This window comes from Rhea pennata, chromosome 8 (assembly GCF_028389875.1).
Source record: "Rhea pennata isolate bPtePen1 chromosome 8, bPtePen1.pri, whole genome shotgun sequence".
NCBI classification, from domain to species: domain Eukaryota; kingdom Metazoa; phylum Chordata; class Aves; order Rheiformes; family Rheidae; genus Rhea; species Rhea pennata.
Window position 1 is genome coordinate 25,517,341 of NC_084670.1, and position 17,616 is coordinate 25,534,956.

The 17,616-nt window shown below is 33.5% G+C and overlaps 1 protein-coding gene across 5 annotated transcripts in view; it reads left to right on the forward strand.

Annotated features, from left to right (window-relative positions):
* The window catches only part of DENND1B (DENN domain containing 1B), a 169,268-nt gene that overhangs the window by 75,646 nt on the left and 76,006 nt on the right, over nt 1–17,616 (forward strand). For 4 of the 5 annotated variants that reach the window (XR_009959096.1, XM_062581393.1, XM_062581394.1 and 1 more), the window contains exons 6-9: nt 6,672–6,741; nt 8,643–8,723; nt 13,506–13,559; nt 15,670–15,780. Coding sequence is in view for 4 of the 5 variants with exons in the window: in XM_062581393.1 (XP_062437377.1) it covers nt 6,672–6,741; nt 8,643–8,723; nt 13,506–13,559; nt 15,670–15,780 (316 nt within the window). In the remaining variant the exon portion in view is untranslated. Of the gene's footprint in view, nt 1–6,671; nt 6,742–8,642; nt 8,724–11,536; nt 11,597–13,505; nt 13,560–15,669; nt 15,781–17,616 lie in introns of all 5 variants that reach the window. The other variant, XM_062581396.1, reaches the window with a different exon arrangement.

Sequence of the window (17,616 nt, forward strand, 5' to 3'; positions counted from 1 at the left end):
AACTACAAAAATGAAAGTGGCAAGCTATAATTTTTCACTGAACCATAATCAAAACATTGCCTCTATGGCTTTTATTGTGACAATTTCAAATTTATAACGCAAAGCTGAGTGCATAACAGCACTAGCTTTATAGAATTTACTTTCGATTGATAGCCTGTTTCTGTCTAATTTTTATGTTTGAGGGAGGACTGGAGGGAGACATTTGTGTAATCTTTTTAAAAATCAGAAAGAGTTAAAGTTATATTAGTTAATGATTTAATATAGAATAGCTTAAAGCTGATAAATATTGCTCCACATCATTTATTTTATACAAACATAATATAACATGAAAACAATACTCTCTAAAATAATTTATATTAAATTCTTAATGTTGAAATAAATCTGAGATTTCATTTTCATTAGGAGTTGACTGTCTGAGATTGTGTTTAGCTCTGACAGAAAGAACATATCAGTATTTCCAGTTGATGTGTTTTAGTATCAAACTCAGGTTCTTCTCTGAATCCAAGATGCTTTGGCAATTATGAAATCAAAAAAGACTCATTAGGAGATTTCTGTTGGCATTTCTTCTGTCTCTCCTTGATACATGCTTGTTTATCTTAAATTAACCAATATCAAGAAAATCTTAAGGAAGGAATGCCATCTTTATATATGAAGATTGTGTACACATATGCACATTGATGTTACACATGCATGCTCACTCTTGTTCCGTATTTCAAAATAGCATTAATTTATATTTGCTGTGTGTGCATGCACATAATGATACTTACGTATAAATATTTCAAACTGTGTCTCCATTAGGAATAAGTATGCAATAAACATATAGACAAATAAAAACACACAAACAGACATACGTAGCCACCATGCCTGAATACACCATTGTGCATATGTGCACATCTACATTTTCACATGTATGTATATCTTCACAAACAATAGAAATAGCTTAAGATCTCTGCTTAGTGCTTTAACAAAGGCAGACTAAGGAAGGTCAAGAACAGAAGAATTAACTAAATGAAATGATAATAAATAACTAAAATCTAAGTAAGAGTCTCTGAAAAGAAGAGTCAGGAACAAGCCAACTGAAATGAAGAGAAGGAAATGTAGAAATGATGAGTGGGGAATGGGATAAGACCTTTCTCACATGTGAATGGCTTTTATGGATGGTACCAGGCCATGTGTTAACCCATGCCAGGCCTGCTAATGTAAAAGGATTCAAAGCAGTAAACGGGTCCTCATTTGAAAGCTGAAGAAAAGGCTGCTTGTCCTCAGATTTTACATCAATAACCCAAAGCTGCTTCTAAGATTAAATCTTGTCATGTATGGGTCATTTCTCTGTAATTCATTCTTTATCTGAAATGCTAATGAAATCATCTTTGAATTTGCAGTCACAAGGTCCTGCTTTAAACTGAAGAATTTAAAACAGAAAACATGCTTTGCTTGTACATATTTTACTGTACGTTTTTTACACACACACGCGCACACACACACATATGCATGTAGACAGAATTATCTCCCAAATCAGAATATTTTATTCAAGCACTCTGTTAACTGTCAATATAGTGAAAGAAAAATATCCCAGTGCAATTCTCACATGCTTTTTCATTTTAAGAACATAATTGTGATACAGCATATATTAAAAGATCATACAGAACCTGACTGCAGTTGCCAGATTCAATGAACATTGCAAATAAGTACAAAACCATCCATATAATAAGACAAGAAAATAAATATTGGATTACCCTCCTGTAGGTTTGTGCGATTCCATTGCAAGCCTCTTTAAAACTACACAACTGCTTTGTGAAGCTCCCGGTGTAAATCCTGCTGTCACCTCCTACCTCCCCACAAACTGTTGAGCTAATGTGGCCCTATAAGAACAAGAGGTGCCACAATAAGAATACTGTAATGTACTTTGTTGTGCTCATGGACTATAATGGATCTTTTTTATTATAGTTTTAATTTTTACATTATTTTAATTTGAAGAATAATTTTTGCCGGTTCAGACTTGAAGTGGTGTACCTGAAGACTTCAATGTTCACTTTTGAATCATAGAAAGAGATTTAGTTGTTTTCAATATTGTTTCTAAATATCTCTGATATTTGTAATAGGAATATTAATTTCTAGGTCTACATTAAGTTGCTCTTCAGTGGCCTAAATATTTTTAATACAAAGCTCAAATAATTTGGCTGAAATTTTTTTGTTAAAATATTGAAACTGCTGGTGGAATCTGAGATTGACCGTATGGTCACAGCAAAATACAAAATGCATCATTAAAATGTTTAGTCTTAGATTTCATTAATTTTATGACTGTAAAATTGTCACCTATATTTCTAAATGAAATGCTCTAATAAGGAAGACAGGTTTATGTGGTAAGCCTTTGTAGTTCTTTAGTTCAGACCATGCTTGAAGCTTTCTCACTCTTCCTTTAGGCAAATCCCTTAGAAGCAGAATGTTTCAATTTTACACATTTTGTGTCAATTTTCCAGACAGAAAAGTAGCCCCTAGACATTAGACATTTAGCTACGGAAAGGCAGTTTCCTTAGTTTTATTTGATTACTAGAAGTTAGATTCCTGCTGATAGTTCAGGACTGTTAGTGGTTACCTGACTACTTGACAGAAAACATTTCCTTTCCTTTATTTAACCTTTGACTCATGAATGTAAAAGTTTTATCAGAGCTATAGTAGAAGCACAAGTGAGGTGGAAGTCTACTTACTGCAACAAGGGTTATGCATGACTTTGAATAAAAGTCTGAGCTCCTGCCTTGTGGCTCATTTGGATTAAAAGAAAATGCTAAGTACGTTTTTAATTAACCGTGAAGTGTCTTGTGCTCTTGTTTTCAAGACAAACAGTGGCTGTATTTTTAAGTAAGGGCCACTGTATTCTAAAACAGAAGATCTATATCTTTAGAAACCATATTGCTTATGCTGTGATACTTTTTTCCTCTACTGCGGGAAAAATGTTTTGCAGCAACTTTATAGAAATAGGTGATGTCTTTTTCATGTGTGTTTGTTTCCCAAAAGAGTATTGATTATAGCATGCTGAATGCAAAAACAGTGTATATAATTAAAAAAAAACACAAGGCACCAATGATTTTATAGTTGAAGGACCTAAATTATTTCATTTGAAGTTTAAGTTTCTACATATATTAAAAATTGAAAATTAAAGCTTTGGTTTTTTTGAAATGTTTTTATAGTGTCTACTGCAAAGGGATTTGGTTGATAATTGGACCTTTTGACATTTTTATAAGACAACTAATGAATTATAAAATGCACTGATCATAAATAATTTTGTGAATACATGTGTGATGGTAAGGCCTTTAATTTTGATTTTGTCTGGTGTTAAGGTATATATTAGTGTGGTGGTATTAGTTAGCAGTAGTATATAACAGTATGTGTGCTCATTGTTTTTTCTATACATTGTCTTGTTCTACTGTGCAAAATAAAGATTAAGTAATTTTTGCAGGGTTTGTCAACAGGAGGAGCTGAGTAGATTCTTTTCCCATAATGCTTCTGTTTTCAAGCCATCACACACATACACAAACTCATACACACATATAAATGCACAAAAAGGTACTTAAATATAGTATTTATACAATACAATATATTGGATGAAGATTTAAGACCTAAATCATGGGGATACTCATCTTTGAAAAACTGTTTACTTGAATAGTCCTATGTACGTTAGGATTATTAACACAAGTACATGCAGAATCATCCTGGGAAACAAGAAGACAAGAATGTAACTTGACAGCCATGAGGAAGTTTCGAATTAAAAGGCTTACCTTTGCTCTCTGAAATGAGAATCTAAAATACCACCTGATTGCTGTCTATATTATGGACAACACAACCTGCATTTATAGAGATGTTTGCTTTCAGATGAGGAGAGGCGTGTGTACATACTCTTCAATGTTTATTTAAACAACCAACTAGTAATCCTTTATTATAGTGGAACAAATAATAACATTTAGAAAATTTGTAAGAGAGAATTATGAAGAGAGCTTTTCTTGCTTCCTGAAAGATCTGCATAATATCTTGAAGTAAGAACAGTGTAATAATATAATTAAAAATATTGGCAAAAACTTTTGCACTTAGACCATCCTGTTGTATGTGGAGGAAAATAGAGGACAGATCTTGGAGTCCTTTAATCTCCTGCCATAAAATTCTGTGCAGGACTTGTTTGGTTTTTCTTAATCTTCCAGGTTTAAGTGCATGCTTGAAATTATATTAAGCTAGTATCTGTGGTTATAACAGTTTTATGCTTGAAGCAATTCTTTTCCCAGTCTTTCAGCTCCGAAGCAAACTACGGCATTTCTAAACTATATTAAAGTAGTCTATTTTTGTACTGTTTTGTTTTATGGTTTTGTTACATGTAGACATGGAAGTATATGATCAACTTGATTTTACTAAAAGAGGAAATTCTTGTCTGAGTACTCTGATCAGCATGCCTCTACTATATGAAAGGAAAATACACCATGGGTTTGTGCCAAGGTTCATTTATTTCAAATAAGGAATTTGACCTTTTCAAATTTCAATTTAAAAATTATGTTTAATTTTTCTTTTCACAGTAATAGAGGAGCTAAGATCATAGACTAAGAAAGAAATATGTTAATATTTGAATGAAATAGGAGCATTAATTTTTACAGCATGCTGCTTATAATGTTCATTCTTGTGAAAAAAGAATGATCAGATTTTAGTAGTCTACAGCAAAAAAGTATGTGGAGGTAATGTGCACTATTACTACTGAGATGACTCACAACCCTGAGGAGTTCTTAGAGAATTTGAACTGATCACATGTCTGGTGTGAAGGTATTTTGTAATTTATACATCGTGCCTTGATTTGTACAGAATGCTTTGAACAGGATACGACACTCTGTTGTAATTCTAGGCTGATTAAATTGTTCTAACAGCTCCAAAATCTTTAAGTGCTCTGAAATTTGTGCTGAACAACTACTTTTTTCCTGTCTATACTACATTTCATCTACATAAAAAAATCAGTTTAACAGGAATTCCAGATGAAATAAAACTCAAAGGTCAGTTATTTTAGGTGCTGTTACAGTGAGTGTTTTAGAGGGACATGCAACATTCCTGCCTGTAAGCAGAGAGTGGCCTTACACAGGTGAAGGAAAGTAAATTTTATGTTTATGTAAGAGCATACTGAAGAGCAAATGAAGTAATGTCGCATCTTAACTACTGTCAATGATACCAAGTTTTAGAAGTTGATTAAGTTTTAAGTAATAGCCAGGGCAGTGCGTGCCAAAGCATGGCAAAGCTGTTAATACTGTGGCTCTGAAAGAAATTTTTGCTTCTGTGTCAGCATGCCTTTGTGACAGTGAAATCATTATCGTTTTACTTATTTTTTAATAACCAGCAGTTAAGCATTTCTAAAGATAGCAATCTAAGACCGCTATAAATTGCATGACTATAACCATTTTCCCAAATCAGATTTCTCCTGAAAATGTAGTTTATGTTATTGTTACATGTCCATATGAAATATAGTAAATATTTCAGCAATTACTGAAGTTGTAAAAATATGTTAGACTTTATTCCCACCCTTCCCCAAATTTGTCAGACAACTGATTTTGTTCATACTGATTGATTTGGGGAATACTCTTTTATTTGTGATAAAATACTGAAAGAGAAGGCACAGAATTTGTAAATAAGAAATAATTTATACAGGTAATACTTTGTCAACTAGTTTTATGACCTGTGTATTATATGCTTGAATAGTGATTCAAGTTTTATAGTGTGCAGTCTGATGACACCAAGGCAGCTGTTCTGTAAGAAGATGGAAAAAATGGAAATGGTAGCAGTATGTTTGAAATCCTTTTGTATCCTCTTTGGTTATGTCATATTTGCATTGGGCTCTATTTAACACACTGCGAATACTGCATGCATATGGGTGCAGGATTGTGTTAAAAGTGTATTAAGTACTTATGTATTAGCAATCTGTCGATTTGCAATACTCTAGTGAATGCCTTTTTAGAATTCAGTTTTATCTGTAGAAATAACTTTATAGGGAGACTGATAATCATATACATTATGTGACATATCTATACTATTGTATACCAGTGCATCACTTGTTAAATATGGGGAAACTGCCCTGCGTAGGTAGAATGTTGTTGTCCTTCGAGGAAGTAGCAGTTTTGGCAATCCACCCAGGTACAACAGAATGTAAAATTTCAAAATGAGAGATAATATAATGAGTATTAAAACCTGTAGTCATTATCGATACAGAGATATAATTTAAAGCTTTTTGACAAGGTTTAAAGCAATTGTTTTTGTATTTAGAATAATGAAAGATGAAAATACTATGAGCTAATCTATACTAACATAGAACTTTATATATGTCTATCTTAATGTATAAAGTGAAGTGGCTTACCTATTGCATTTGAAATGTTGAGATGTCAGCTTTTTGATAAATAAAGCTAAACCAGACACTTGCAAAATAGGTATGTTTAACAGACGCAACAAAGAAAATGGTAGCTTCGGTACTGTGTGTCAGTAATGTAGAATTTAAATTTGTGGGGAAAAATTTTATATGCATGTTATTGATAAGTAGAAATAAAATATAGAGAACTCTTATAATGATGTGTAAGTTAGAGATTATAAAGATAAATATAAGTACTGGAAAATGGACATTGATATTTTAATAAAATCTTTTTTCCCTCCTATTTTAGTTACCTACCATGGTTTGAGGTATATTACAAGCTGTTAAATACCCTGGCAGATTATTTGGCTAAAGAACAGGTAATTCTATATACTCTATTTGTGACAATTTCAAGTTCTGTGAAGTGAATCTATACTGTTTAAAATATTTAGTAGAATTTAAAATCAAGTTTTAGATTTCTCACGCTGAAATTCAAGGGATCTGAATGTACAGCCATGATTATCGCTTGAATTCCACACTAATTTAAAAATACTGCTTAAGAATACACCTTATAAAGTGTCAGTCTTAGCATAAACATAAGGCATGATGTCCTGGATGAAGTGTGAGCAAAGCATGACATCACTGGAGAACTGTACGATGTATTGATTGTAAACTGTAGCTCTTTGGAGCTATCTGGTTTTCAGTCAGGAACGCTTCTTTTTCTGAACTACATTAAATAAGATGTACTGTTTCATCCTTCGTATTAACTAAAAATTATCTCTCATAATCCTGTCATCTCTAGCAAGGCAATATCACTTGCAGCATTTGGTGAAGAATCATGATAGTATAGTTTGCATATTCATGAGCAATTAGACATATTTCAGGATTATGTAGGAAAGGAAATACTGGCATCTGTCTTTACTGAGAACATTAAAGCTATACCTTTCTGCTTTAACTATATTAGTGTACTAGATGGTAATTAAAAAAAAGAAAAAAGCATCAATAGTTAGCCATATGCTGTAGACTGCAAAAGCTGACATTTCAAGAATATATGAACTATAGAATATGCAATTATTGTGTGTTATAGTAAATGGATTATAGAAAATGATCCATTTTATGTAAAAGGAAAATGCAGTAGGAAAGTTGGCTTAGTTATGTTAGCTTAAATAAAACGAAGTGTAGAAGACACCTAAGTCTCAAATGGCATATTAAAATGTAGTTTTGTTTTTTGCCATTTCACTGTAATAGTAAAAATTGTTATTAAGGTCATATTTGATGGAAGGGACAAGGATTATTTTCACTTGTTTCCTCATCAGTGGTTTTGGTACTGTAGTCAATACTGTAATGATAGGTATCCAAGGTATAAGTACATAAGTATGTAGAGAGAGGTATCTCTATATAGATATATATAGATTTAAAAAACTGTGTTTTGATGGGACAGAAAGCCCTCACACTGTATGGTTTGGTGTCTTTCCTAATGCCATGTGTGCTGCTGAGGAAGCGGTTAGAAGACGTTGCTGTCTGTCTGTCCCAGACACCATTTATGTGATCCAATAGCTAGATCCAAAGCTTTGTTGACGAGCGTAAGATCCAGTAACTCTAATTCTCAAAGGGAGAGGTGGAAGCTCTCTGTAAGTTGGAACAGGAAAACCTGGCTCTGGCTTGCTGGTGAAACTTCTTTAATTCTTTTTATGGTCGAAGTGAAACCAACCACCATGAAAGAGAACCCCTAAACCCCCAAATAAAGAAGCCCTCCAGTGATACAGCATCTCTTTCCCAAGTAAATTTGTCTTTTAGAAATCAGATTGGGGAATCCTAATTAAAGCTAGTAGTTGTTTGTATTTTTTATTAAACTAACTGTTTTATATGCTCCAATAAATCGTTTTAAAAGTGTATACTGTAGCTACATGGCAGCGTTTTTGATAAAATTTTGAGTAGGCAAGAATCATGATTAATACAGTTTTGGAAGGATGATGTCCAAGATGTGCAGGGCAGCTAGTCACATTGATGTTATTTTCAGTTTTGAATAGCATGATTCATGTGTGGAGTATATGAGGAAATACGTAAGAAACTGACTTCCTAACTTGTGGATACAATCATTTTCTGAGATACAAAGCTGGCCTGAATTTTATAGTTAAATAGCTAGATACTTTACTGTGAATTGTGATTGTCTGCTTCATTAAATATATATTTATCAGTGTCTATATATAAAGTTTAATGTGTCTTAAATCATATGTATTCTGTTTTTATATAACAATTAAATACCTTTTATTCTCCATAGGAAAATGACTCAAATGATTTGTTAAAATCATTGTATAGCCATCCTGTGCCAAAGGCAAACGCTCTTGTCAGTTTAAGTGTGGTAAGTATTCTGTATATGACTCCCTATATAAAATAGTTGCTTTGACTAAAACAGAAAACCTTTGTAAAGAGTAAGCTTATGTTACGTCTCATCATTAACTGTCTGGGACAAACTTTTTTTTTTGTCTGTTGTATAGATTATTTTTTCTCTGTCTGAAGTAGTTATCTTAAAGTTATAGTCATAGAAAAGCAGATATTAAGTTTTGCTTTATGGATGAGAAAGTAAGCCACAGTGGGATCTGGCAGTGCTGGTACTACTTTTTTTTTCCCACCTCCAACTGTTTCATGTAGATAATTTGGTTTCTCCTGCTGTGGGCAGGAGAAACTAACTGTGTTTCATTGCCTCTTAAGTCTGAGTAGGTAGAGTTACAGGATTGGGTAAAAATCTGCGTGAGCTGGCTTCCTTCCAGTCTTCCTACCCCTTCTTCCTAGTTTTGCTTGATCATGCAAGAATGAAGTAGAAAAGATGGTGGAAGAGATATATTGCATTACATAATTTCTTGCACGTGCAGGTGAAATAACTCGTTCATCCCTCCGTTGCTTTTGTGCTCTGTCTCTATCACTTGGGACTGGGCATCGGAAGCATGGCAAGCTCTTGTTGCCACAGAAACAGCGAAGAAGTGAGGCTCTCACTTACTGTTCCCATTCTTGAAGTTTTTTCCCCACAGGAAAAATACACAGACGCTTTTTCATATACATTTGTAGAGGTTGTATGAAATGCGGAGCCAATACAGAGCTTTATCTTGGCTGTGACTGAAATGTTGCAACTAAGCATTTTCCCCTTCACAGCATCTATAGTGCCACTGTACATGTAATTAATTCCTGTTAGATTTTTCTGTGTGCAAATAATCTCTATTTTGAGCTATCACTGGTTTGCAAGGTAGAAAATATGAAGTGGTTAGATAAAGGCTTCCCGTGCTCACTACAGAGATCATTAGGTGGCTTTATCTTGACCTTGTATGTGTCATATATATTACTTTTTAACCCATTTATTTTAGAGTAGAGCTCAGTGCTTTGAGTTCAGTAAGCACGAATTCTAGAAAAGCATCTGGTCGTAATATGAAGGTGTGCAAGAGTGGAGAATCTACCACTTTCATTCCAGTGGTTATTCCCCTTTGCTGCCTAAAATAATGCTGCCTTTAACTTCGTTTGATTTTTCTGGTTTCAGAGTCTGGTACTCATTCTTGTTTTGCTTTTTTTCATTAGATTAAAGAGCCCTGATACATTTTTTTTTTTCCATTGCAGAGTACTAATTCACTTTTATTTGGAAGTTCTTTCAGTTGTCTTTATGTTGTTTTCAGCGCAACTGCTTACTGTTTTTTGAGGCTGCAGTCTGAGTTGTTTCTGTCGCTGATTTTTTGCTGCTGTTAGTAAAATATTTCAAGTTATTTTTTATCAAGTAGCAGGCAATAAAAATGTTTTTTTTTTTCAGAACAACAACAAAATACTATGTTCATACTGTTCTTGGGAGAATTATTTTGTACATCGAATATTTTGCTACCATTAATTACAGTATTATGACCGATGCCAATTTGGCACCTTAAAACCCTTTATAACTCCTTTAAATAGCCTACTGTGTTTCATTAGAACATAAAATTTTTAAAGATACTTTTCATTTTAAATTCTTACAAAGCGTTGCTGTCAGTGTGTGTGTTTCATCTCACATAGAATATGCCTACTTTGAAATTAATGCTGTGATGAATGACTGGCAACACTAGAATGACAAGTTGCTTGCAATAAATTTGATGCTGCTAGATTTATTTCAACATTACCTTGCTTCTAAAGGTATTTTTTTTCTCAGTTGTCTCTGCTTCCTAGTGGTTTGTTTCATCATTTAAAGAGTTTTGTAATCTTTTTAGCTAAAGAATGATTATCTTAATGCAGGCTTCCTGCCAGATGCGTGACTGCAAGTACAGTTGCGCAAGTATTGTGGGTTCAGATGAAGAAAAGCAGGAGTATGTTAGTCTAAATCAGAATGTTTTATGAATCTTGGTACAGGAATCTGTGCTTTACTAGTGCTCAGTACTGCAGGGAGTAGGGAGGTATTTTTGGCCACTTTCAGCCCTAACTTTGTATGTCTTGCCTTTCCATTTGATGCCCCTTTCTAGTATACTGTAAATAGACTAGACTGGAACTACCAGTTGTAATAGACTTAAAAAGAAGTTATGGTCTGAAATATTGTAGAAATGGGAGCATGAGGTTGCTTTTCATTGTTCCAGGATGAATTTAATTTGAATTTCTTGATGCAGAATTGAAATCTTCCCTTCTCTCTCTCCTCCCCAGTTTACTCAAATATACAAAGTCTCATAGACATCGAAGTGAGATTTAAATGGCAGGCCACAATAGTACTTTGATCACACATATATAGCCAAGCATAAATTATTTCCCAGTATCTGGATACATGGCATCTCCCAATAATCCCTGATCAGGACATCAAAACACCTTTGTCCAGTTAGGAACCATCTCTACTCTCACCTATCAGTCCCAGTAAGAAATATTTTGTAAATGAAACTTAGGATAAGTCATCACTCATTCTGTGAAACCTGAGCTAAATGTAATTTGGGTCACTTTTATTTTATCCATGGAGGGCTAGCAAAAGTGAAATACAGTAATCATTCATTTTTGTTGTGGGGGGGGAAGGGGAAAGCTGAGTTGAATCTGAATTCAAATGGGGAAAAATATAAAAAAGCATATTTTCAACCAATATTTTAAACATGTTAGCATGGAATATGCAAGAATTAGAGTCAGCTTTAGCCTTTTTGTTCAAAAAGAAAAAAAAATCAATTGTTCAATTTTTCTCTCATGTTTCGTAAGAACCAAGAGATGATTTTTGCAAGTGAGCAAGTTTTGAAAAAACAGCCTTTTCTTGTATCGGTGAGTTTAAAAGGCACTGACTGTCTAAAGCCTATTGTAATTAAAAAATAATTAATTACTGTAGGTATCTCTTTTGATTTCAGGCTTATTTGTACCTGTCCTTTGGGAATTCTGCTGTTGTCTTTAGCCTAAAAGAGCAATCTAATATTAATATATCTATTCTGTTTACACTAAATGAATTTCAGAGCTATGTATGCGTGCATTATAATCCTCTTGTAAGGAAAAAATCTCAAGCAAAATCAAACCTTTTAAATTGGTGAGCAAAATGAGCAAAATAATTTACTTATTTCCTTAGTGTCCTCTTTAACAGAAATCTTTATATGGGACAGTAATTACTAGTTCAGTATCCATTACACAGCCATACATCTTCCCAAAGAAGTTTATTAAAGATGTGCAAGTACTCCATGCCATTTTTCTTTTTTTTTGGCTACTTATGATTCTGCATAACTGATTCTCATAGTTCAACTTCCTTTCCTGTTCAGTGAATGGAATACTACTGCTTTGTTAATTGTTTTCTTTTTAAAAAAGAAGCTTCTATAAGTTACTAAATTAATTACTCAAACATTTTTGACAAATATTTCTCGTTATAGTAATATAATAAATACCTGATTGTAGATAGGAAATAATTTTCTGTTCTCATCATACTTCTGAAAAATGAAAGACATGCCATTAATCTGAATATTTTCTTGCACTTGACTAGAGGAAAAATATCTTTTTTTTTTTTTTTTTTCCCTCCCTCTGTTAATGCAAAACAATATACTGGAATATTTCCTGTGCAAATATTAGGATGTTTAGGATGCCTTTTTAAAGCTGATTAAAGAAAATTAACAATTGCCAAGAAACCTAATTTGTGCTGAAAATATTCTATTAAATATATCAAACTGGTTTTAGTAAGACTCTCCTACAGTTAGTAGTATTAATAAATAAAGTTTATCGATTGATCATAAGGCATGTTTAATAGCTTATATACTTCCTTCATGATTTGGTCTTTTCAAGTTTGAATTGAAACTCTGTTTTTGTGTTAGTAATTGTAGTATTGAAATACACTATAAAAACAAAATCAATCGTTTTATTTACAATCTAAGTTAAAAAAAATCAACTGAAAACAAACAAAAGCTAAATATTCAATAATTATCACATTTATTTAGTATATACTTAAGGTTTCTTTGTCCTTCAAGACTTAGACTAATACACTAAAACACTTTAAAATTGCTGAGCTAAATTCATGTATAGTAACTGTTAAAAGCACTGAATTAATGGAAATCATGTAAATTATACCTGTTTTCAATTTAATCCATTTCATGTTTGCATTCTAAATAGCCTCAAACTAAGGTGGATAAAATTGCTAATTTTATTTTATAAACAACTGCTGAATCTCAAGCCGTTGGATTTTGATTTCTGTTAACACATTTTTTTGTCTCAAAGACATTTGAGAAGCGAATAGAATGTGTATCAAATACTAATGATTCTGTGCTAATTAATTTTCTCCTGTGAATGATTTTTCCTCTTCCAGTCTAAATTTATGTTTTGTTCTTTAACGTTTTCCTGTTGCAATTTTTAAATCAATGCTTATTTTAATCAATGCTTTTCTCAGACTTGTGACAGCACTTAAATTTGACTTAATTTCAGTGTTATTTCAAAAGTGCAGTATGATGTTTTGTTCATTTCATTTGTATGCTATGCTGAACCAGAGATTGTCATTTCTTGTTGTTATCTACTTAACTCTTTGTCTAGTAGTAGCAAGAATTCTATCAGAAAGATAGCTATTTGCTTAAACAAAGTGTGGTGGTTGGAAATCCTAAATGCTATGGGTTCTCTCCCATTCCCCCACCCCCACCTTTTTTTTTTTTTTTTTTGCCTTGGCTTTTGTCTGCACAAGTTATTAATTGTTTTTTTCCCCACTGATTAGCACTCATACTTCATTACTCCTGATATAACTGGATTGCCAACAATCCCTGAAAGTGTAAGTATGAAGTTTTGTTTCTAAATATTTAAGGAGAGAAGTATTGCCTTCATTCTGTATGTAGGGCTGAACTCTGTCATTATCATTTTTTTCCAACACTGCTTTTAGAATGTGATTGATGTGTATTAATAAAACCTTGAGCTAGTAAAGTTAGTGTTGTATTTACTACTCGTCATTATCTGGTATTAAAGCATTATACAGGATGTTTTTGACCACTTTTATATCTGTCCTTTGTTAATATTTACTTGGTTTATTTACATTTATGGGAATTGTATATTCAAAACATAGTCTGCTTATGCACTTAGTGTTACTTGAATACGTGTCCCTTAAACAATTCATTGCTAAGCTGCAAATCCAGCTGTCAAGATACGCAGTTAATTTTTGTGCAAGAAGGCTTTGTTTCAGGCTTACTGAAAATCTGCTATACCTGCTCAGATTTGGATTGTCACTATGCACCAGTAATGATTAAAATATATTTTTTAAATGAATACTTGCATTCTGTAAGCTGCAAATGTGAAATCTCAGATTGTGTTCTCTGCGATGTGTTTTAAAAGAGATAATGTCTAATAGAACACCATCTTAATTTTCTGCTTTAAAATCTTGTCTTTAAATTTGGAGTTGAATATGGATATATAGATTTGCATTTTTATGCTTTCAAATAATAACTTCCTTCTGAAAGTTACGTCTGTTGGATAGTACAAAAATACATAGGAACACAGAACTTGCTCTTGGTGGATGGTGTGATATCTGTGAAGAAATTTTGGCAGAAGTTTGTTGGCAGTTGCCCATGCAGAGTGGCATCTGGCTGGACATGGTGGGGAAGTCACCTTGTCACAGTCCCTTTTTTTCTCGGGTGCCTTTCTGTATTTTTTTTACTCCATTTATAAATGTGGAGCCTCATCCTTCCAGTATGAGGAAAGGTAGTAATGGGAGCTGGGAGAGACAGCTGAGGGCAGCCTTGCAGCACTGCCTAGGCATTTGGCCATGTTGCCCAGTGATGCCTGTGTCCCTTGTGGCATGTGAGCCCTGCCCTCTCCTTTACGACATGGGATACCTTGCTGCCATAGGGAGCTTTGGACAGGCAACTTGTGAATTCGGGAATGCTGCCTTTTTCTTGTAGAAACTAACAGTTTCACTGTCTGCAGGGCTGTCTTTGAACTGGTGCATATAATTGATAGATTTGTTACTTTAAAATTCTGTACTATATTGTTCCTAAGAAAAGACAAATGAGAGTTCTGGTTGCAGATGTGATAGTATATAAAATTTGAAATATGCTTTGTATATTGTAAGGCATATCAATATATTTCCATGCATATTCACCAATGTTTACCAAATTTATTGTTTTCTTAGACATTTTTGCTGGTACCTGTATTAGCTTATTCAGAACTTGTTTATCTCTGAATGCCATGTAGAAATATCCTAAGTTAATAAGCTGGAACACACAGATCTTTTTCCCACTCCTATGTTGTCTGGAACTATAAATAAGAAGAGCTGTTGACTATGCTTTTCATTAAACCTCACAATAGGATGACCATGGGGTCCTCATCAGAAGAGGAAATGGTGACCGCAGGAAGGACCCAGCACCTTCTACCCAGTGTATCTGGCTGTTTGATGTCCTGGCACATACAGCTTAAGCAAATACTTGTTTCTCAGTCTACTTGCTGTACTTAATTTGAAGTAGAGTAAAATGTGTTGACTTTGGGAGAGCCTGGCAAAATAGGACAGTTTTATTATCACAACTGTGACAGAAGAGCTAATGCTTGGTGGAGGATCTATTCCTGAGATTGGAAGTAATGGTTATTTTAATAGAATATGATGCTATTGGTATTATACCAAGTTTCAGGTTGTCCATATTTGCAAAATGTGCAAATCTAAATTCAGGAGCATAATAAAATTAGAAGAATAATATTAACTTACACCAGGTTAGTTTTCTTCAGCTTAAAAACTCAATCATTTACTTTTAGAGCACAGAAATTTTAATGTAGAGACACTTTTCTTCAGTAGGATTCTTTTTTCTACTAACTGATCAAAAATTTTTTAAGTGGTGTATAAAATGTTCCACTCAGCTACTGCTGTTGCTATATTGTTAACATCTTATTTATTTAAACAGAGAAACCTCACTGAGTATTTTGTTGCTGTGGATGTGAACAACATGCTGCAACTTTATGCCAGTATGTTGCATGAGAGACGAATCATTATTACCTCTAGCAAACTAAGCACTGTAAGTACTTCACACTTCTCCTTTTCAGTAGAATATATTGAACGTTTCACAAAAAGACCTGCAGACCTTTGTGGTTTTAGATATGTTCTATGTGTACTTATAAGACAATATCTACATACTTTCCTGATATATGGTTTTAGTCTGGCTCTTGAAGTACAAAAGTCTGATTTATATAAGACCCACTCAGATACATTAAGTCAGGTTAATTATTTTTCTTATCAGGAGATGAGAGTTCTTTAACTATCCTGAGTTCATTTCTGTGCCTTCTAACCTAAAAAGAATTCTTAAGGGCTATTATAAGATCTTTATTATTCACTTGTGGCTTATTCCATTGGAGCTACTTCAAAGAAATCAAGAGGCCATAATAATAGCTGCTATCCTAACCTGGTAATAGGTAGATTCATCTTTGTTAGAGTGGTTTGGGAGTGCATACGGTAATAGCTCTGATTTGGAGCAGCTCTTCAGGCTGATAATAATGTACAACTCAAAATAGTAATTTTTTATTAGAGGTTTTAGGTTACTGCTCGCTTTAAAGTGTTTTTTCTCTTATATCTGCTTAGACTGTTTAATAAAATAATACTGTGTTTCATTTTGAAATACATTTAAATATTTCAATATTATTTTGGTTTAAACTTTACAGTATCATTTTGAGATTTTAAAATACCCTACATTTTGAAGATACTCTGAATATTAATTTTGCGTTAGTATGAGACTGTCACTTTATAACCAACTTTCAGCATAGAGCATATTTGTTATGTAGAAGCTACTGCCTGTTAAGCTCAGTCATTGAAAATCCCTCCATTTTTTTCCCAACAATACTGCATGAAGTGTTTTGTTTAGTGCACTTTATGTGGTGGAACATCAATGCTGTGTTCCTAGGCATTGCTAATTGCACTACAGAATAAATGAACAGTTATTTTAGTTCCCTTAGGCATAGGCGTTTTTTGAGCACCACAGTGTTAGGTCTCTGAATCTGTAATCAGTGTTGTGGTGAGAGGATGCCCAAGAGTCACTAAGATGGTAGGCAAAAGACAGCACTTCACCGTGTGCTGATCTGCAGAATAAGGAGCGAAATACATAAGTCAGTGATGATTAGAGAATAAAGGAGACATGAGCCTGCACAGGTAGAGGTGACATGAACAAATAGGAAGAACAGAAAGATAAGTAGTGAATGAATATAAGCAATCTTCAGATTACTAGTCTAAGATGCATCTTTTTTCTAGCCACCAAAGATTTTACTTTATCTTAGGGAATATCCATATTCATATCATAACTTCATCTTTTTTCTTCTCTGGAAATGACTAGGAGAAGAATTATGCTTCACAACATGACAAAAAGATCAGAGTGTTGACCACCCAAAAGGGTGAAGAGAATTTGAAGGGAAAGCCCTGTCAAAGAACCTGGTTTAATAAAAGTTCACAAAAAAAAGGAGCAAAACCATGGAATTAGATTTATTTTTTCAGCTTTCTGGTTCAGGACCTAGCTTGGTGTCAAGAAATAGAAGAAAAAATATACCATAAATAGACAAATCTAATGATGCGAAATCCCTTTTAATGCCGTTGTGTCTTTAGGGCATCACTGGTTTGGAAGCCATTGCAGATCAATGGGTTTAATACGCCACTTGTGAGAGAAGCGTGATTTTGCTTACAATTCAACTATTTATTCTGAACTTTGAGACAGTAATCTTTTTATGAAGTAACAGAGTCATCTTGATGGTGTCATCAGTGAAAATAATTTATATATTATTCTCCTGGATAAGGATATGCAGTCATAACAGACTTTTTGTTGGTGCTAATTGGACATCCTGAAGGATGAGACCACCAAGCTGTGAATCTG